Source organism: Aegilops tauschii, chromosome 4 (genome assembly GCF_002575655.3).
Source record: "Aegilops tauschii subsp. strangulata cultivar AL8/78 chromosome 4, Aet v6.0, whole genome shotgun sequence".
NCBI lineage: Eukaryota > Viridiplantae > Streptophyta > Magnoliopsida > Poales > Poaceae > Aegilops > Aegilops tauschii.
The window spans coordinates 515,007,713-515,013,136 of NC_053038.3; the positions used below are offsets into that span (position 1 = coordinate 515,007,713).

General features: G+C 51.0%; 1 protein-coding gene across 1 annotated transcript; it reads left to right on the forward strand.

Moving 5' to 3' along the window:
• Positions 1–1,733: 1,733 nt before the first annotated feature.
• On the forward strand, positions 1,734–3,043 carry LOC109763292 (aquaporin PIP2-5). Its single transcript, XM_020322134.4, has one exon. The coding sequence runs from the start codon at positions 1,823–1,825 to the stop codon at positions 2,699–2,701; it is 879 nt and encodes a 292-aa protein (XP_020177723.1). The 5' UTR covers positions 1,734–1,822; the 3' UTR covers positions 2,702–3,043.
• Positions 3,044–5,424: the final 2,381 nt, after the last annotated feature.

Consider the following 5,424-nt stretch of genomic DNA (forward strand, 5'->3'; position numbering starts at 1 on the left):
TTTGCTCGACCAGGTCATAGATCCCAAAGGAGAATACTATTACCCGCTACCGCCCCCATGAACCACTTGTCATCGTGCTCCGAAGGCACCAAGGTAACATGTAGGAGAAATTGTATATATATACATGTGTATGTGTGAATAATTAATGATGGTTGTGAGACATTCGATTATATATATATATATATATATGATCGGTTCTACGAGAAAATCTATTTATATATATGCATAACGTGTACAATATGTAGTATCATAAAATACCAACACCAACCGGTATTAATGGTCTACCAGCACCCGGGCCTGGCTCCTGCCACGTGGTGGCACTTTAGCGCCGGTTCGTGCCGAACCGGTAGTAAAGGGGGGGGGGGGCTTTAGTCTCCACTCTTTAGTGCCGGTTGCAGAACCGACACTAAAGGCCCTTACGAACCGGCGCTAAAACCCGGTTCTGCACTAGTGCGCGTCTTATATTTCGGAAAGGGGTGAGTATTGCTGCCAAAATTTGAAAAGGTCCGACTGAAGATATGATAGTACAAAATCAAGATAGGTATATCTGCATTTGGTAATATAGATGTTGGCCCCGCACGTGCGGATCGTGTAGATTTAGGTTTTAGCGCCCTAATAGCTTAGGTTTTGGGTCGTTCGACGTATTGGCCTTGATGGCAGAGACGACACTGAATAAACAAGCTCCAGATCCTCTCCCGACGAGGCTATCGGCTCTATGGTCGGTGATGGATTTGGAAACTAGTCTATTCAAGCGGAGATGTCGTGGCAGCGGCGGCATCCTTGAGGTGGACTTGTGTCCTCGGGCTTCGTCGTTGCGACGGTGTCTGCTCTAGCGCCGGCGCGGAGCTTGGGAGGTAGTCCAGGAGCGGATGTAGATAGTGATATGCATCGACGACATCTGGAAGACGACTCGTGTGGTGGGTTCGTGGTTGGTGGCTGACATGTATGGTTTCCTCCTCCGGTTTCATAGTCGTGCGGGGTGCTAGATTTGGAGCTTGATGACGTGTCCGGATTGTTGCCCCGGTCTGATTCTTTCAATGACAATGCCTTCATCTTTGGTGAGCCACCTTGGAGGTACGCAAAGCTGCATTTCAGGGATTGAGCCACGTCGAGCTCGGATGAGGAGGTGATCCGTCATTTTTTCCTTCGGTGGCTGCTAGGGTGGAGCCAAAGAGAAGTGATGGGCGTTGGTGTCAAGCTCAGAGGATTTTTGGACCTTGATTGTAATTTTTCTTCTTGGCTCGTGTTCCTTTGTGCAAGGGCTAGTATTTTGCTGTCCTTTCAGTTTGTTCTTCTTGGTTGTGTTTACGTGACTTGTACTAAGATCTTTATTATATTAAGGAGACATGTATTACCCTGCAATAATAATAGTAATAATAATATAGGTGTTGGTTTTGTTTCCATGACCTTGGTCAAAATTAAAAGAAGGGTCTATCTTACGCGTCTTATATTTCGGAAAGGGGTGAGTATTGCGGCCAAAATTTGAAAAGGTCGGACTGAAGATATGTCCAAAAAATAAGTTATTGGTGAACTTGAGGGAGTAGAATTACTACTACTGAATCTTGAATGCAAAACATAAAAGGCATGGCTTGTAAATGTAAACGAGTAAATGGCGCTTGTAATTTGTAAATAGTGCTTCCTCTTTTTTTAGAGTATGCATAGGCTTGGCTAGGGGAGGCATATGCATGCTCAATGATGGTGGATTGGTGGCCTTCCTCTATATATATGGATGCACCTTGGCCAAGTTGGACACAACACTTCATAGGTCAAATTTTCTCTCCCTTCTTTTCTTCCCTAATTCAACAGCTCGATAGATGTTGATATGGCGGCTGGAGAAGGCAAACTGAGTACGGAGGCCAACGTTAACTCCGACACTACAATGAGCAGCAAGGACTACCTGGACCCTCCTCCGACGCCGCTGCTGGACGCCGGCGAGCTGGGCAAGTGGTCCTTGTACAGGGCCACCATTGCCGAGTTCACCGCCACACTCCTCTTCGTCTACGTCGCCGTGGCCACCGTCATCGGCCACAAGCGCCAGACCGACGCCGAGGCGTGCAGCGGCGCCGGCGTGCTGGGCATCGCGTGGGCCTTCGGCGGCATGATCGCCGTCCTCGTCTACTGCACCGCCGGCATCTCCGGAGGCCACATCAACCCCGCGGTCACCTTCGGGCTGCTGCTGGCGAGGAAGGTGTCGCTTCCCAGAGCCTTCCTCTACATGGCGGCGCAGTGCCTCGGCGCCATCTGCGGCGCCGCCATGGTCAGGGCCGTGCACGGCGCGCACCACTACGCGCTCTACGGCGGCGGCGCCAACGAGGTCGCGCCGGGGTACTCCAAGGCGGGGGCGCTGCTGGCCGAGGCCGCCGGCACATTCGTTCTCGTGTACACCGTGTTCTCGGCGACCGACCCGAAGCGCATGGCGAGGGACTCCCACGTGCCGGTGCTGGCGCCGCTGCTCATCGGGTTCGCCGTGCTGATGGCGCACCTGGCCACCATCCCCGTCACCGGCACCGGGATCAACCCGGCGAGGAGCCTTGGGGCCGCCGTGGTGTACAATGGGAACAAGGCGTGGGCCGATCAGTGGATCTTCTGGGTCGGGCCTTTGGCGGGCGCCACCGTCGCCATGGCCTACCACCAGTACGTCCTCAGGAACGGCGCCGCCAAGCACCCCTTCGGCTCCAACCACCACGACGTCGAAGCCTAGGCCAGCACCATCGTTCGTCCACATACGTAACGTACTTGGTTGGTTTCAGATCCACATATATTACGTACTATGGATCTCCAGTCTGTGGCTGTTAGTTTATGATTTACTATGTGTGAAGTTGTTGCATGCATATGTACTGCATACAACGTCATCGTTGAGTTTTCACCACCTTATCTTCTTCTGCCAAGTTAGCTAGTTAATTACTGCAAAATGAGTGACGCTGCATGCACTCTGTACGTTTGCCGTGCACGCCGTAGTTCTCGCCGGCAACACTATGTATATGAATGGGTCAATGCATGCGCATGTATGCGTGCATGGGATCCACCGATGGGATTGGATGTATGTGTAATGTGTTTGCATTATTATCTTGTTGCTACTTACACATGTGTTGCCAATGTAAAACATAAAGATAAACAACAACAGCAACAAACATATTTATTGTTCCTACTGGACCAACTCTGCAAGACAATGTAAGGGAGGAATTACAAAGTAGAGAAGAACTAAATTTTACAATTCATGACTCACAAGGGCCACCTGTCATATAACTGCCGTCAAAGATGATGGATTAATTATTACCTTCAAGGAACGAAACTGCAAGTCGGTCCTTCACAGACAATGACAAAACATATTCGGCGGTTTGATCCACAATTTCTGGGTAACCTGTTTCCCTGCACAAAATCCATTAGCACATCGGAAATGTACAATATGTGTGACTAGCATATAATTTAAACTATAACAAATCAAGTAAAGTCTTATAAACAAAAATTATAAATAGCGACAATATATGAATACATTAGATGTAAAATGCGCAACTGCTGTAAATTCAAAGAAAAATCACAGAATAACTAGAAAAAACTCCAGTCAAGTGGAAACCCAAAAAACACTCTTAGAACTAAGCAAAATTGCAGATATAATCCGTTTTAGAACTTAGGGCACCTAGTAGAAAACGGGTATTACAAGCGCCCCCGAGAAGTGGTTGTGTTCTTGACATAAGAAGACGCCTTTAATAATCCAACAGTGGCGGTCATTATTGTAGTGAAAAATAACAAAGGTGGTTCCAAAACTGTACCGCTTGTAGAAATAGGTAGAGGCAGTTAGAAGTTCCAAACTGCCTACAACTGGAAAGTGTTCGAGGCAGTTTTGTAGCTAGAACCACCTGCGGCATGCTACCCATATTCTGTATGTATTTCTGCCCCCGATCCTCACCCTATTTCTTACTCCCCACCCCTGCCCCAAAAACACACATTGATGTCAGATTTGGCGCCGCCAAGCTTCTCCGCCATCGGCGTGTAGCCGTGGTGTAGCGTCCGACCCATGTGCTCATCGTGCTGCGTCGCCAGGCTTTGCACGCTCGTCATGTTGCGTCGCCGTGATGTGTCACCACAACCCACGCGCTCGCCGGTGCGTCATGCCTCCACCTTTGCTCTGGATGACCAAGAGCAAGGCATCTCCAACACATCCCCATGGTCCCCATTTTCAAAATTACTCGATGGGGCTCGATGCGAAATGGGACGGTGAATGGAGGGGGCACTATCACATACCATATCTAAGTTGGGATGCAAGGTGGGGCAACCTCCTTGGGTGAATATTATAGGAGGGGCTACGTCGGGAAGCGGAGGATTCCATTTTTTTTTCTTTTTTTTCAAAAAGAGGTTGAAACTCCCGGCCTCTGCATCAATCGATGCACATAGCTTTTTTTAATTATTCAACAACGGGTTTACAAAAACATACATCAAACCACCCGAAGCCATCACTCACACCTACAAACTCGATAATGTGGAGTGCTCTAACTCCCACCATCTAGAACAGAGGCCATCGCCGATCCGCCTGCATGATGTATCAGGAGCCTGCACCCGGTGCAGCAGACCTAAAGTGTATACCGCGTGCACACGTTTTGGAAGCCGCCATTACCACTGAACCGCTGACCATCTCCAGGAAGGAGATCCACATCATCCTAGCCAGGCCGGCCATCTGTCGACGCCAATGCGTCTCCAAATAGTGCCACCGCCTTGCGCTCATCCATCCAGACGCACCCGTCACCGAGAATCAGCTATACCGTGCCGCCAAGACCCGCAGTCGTCGATGCGGTAGATGGCACACCGCTCTAGCTGCCAACCTCCACCCACCATTCTCGCTCAAGCCCTTGTCACCTGGAGCCCACCGCCTACGGCAACCCTTTCCCTCAGACCCATGCCTCCCAAGACGGCGCCTCCATGGAGGGTACGACGCGCATGGCGCCGGCGCCGCCCAATCCAAGACGGATTTTGGACTTTCATCCGGGAGGTGATCGAGTGTGGATAGGAGGGACCTCAACTGTGCCTCCAAGGAGGAAAACGATACTGAGAGACGTGGCCACTTCCGAGCCAAGCGACCAAAGTTTCCTCCGGTCCTGATCCTACACCACCAACCTCTATCTTCTCCAGATCTGGCAACCTCGAGCCGCCATCAACCGAAACCTGTAGGGAAGTACAACCCTCCGTACAGGGAAGTACAACCCTATAGGGAAGGTCTGCTCCACACGAACCAGCCGCGCCGCAACCGCGTCGGGCAGCAGATTCCCGAACCAGAGCAGCCACCCCATGGAGCCAGATGGCCGAACTAGCCGGATCCGGCGACAAAGGGGGCCACCACCTTGCCAAGGCCTGCCGGAGGGGAGCCGACGGCTCGAACGCCGCTCGTTGGCAGAGGCCGATGCCCAGCTCGCCGGCACACGCTGCGCCAGA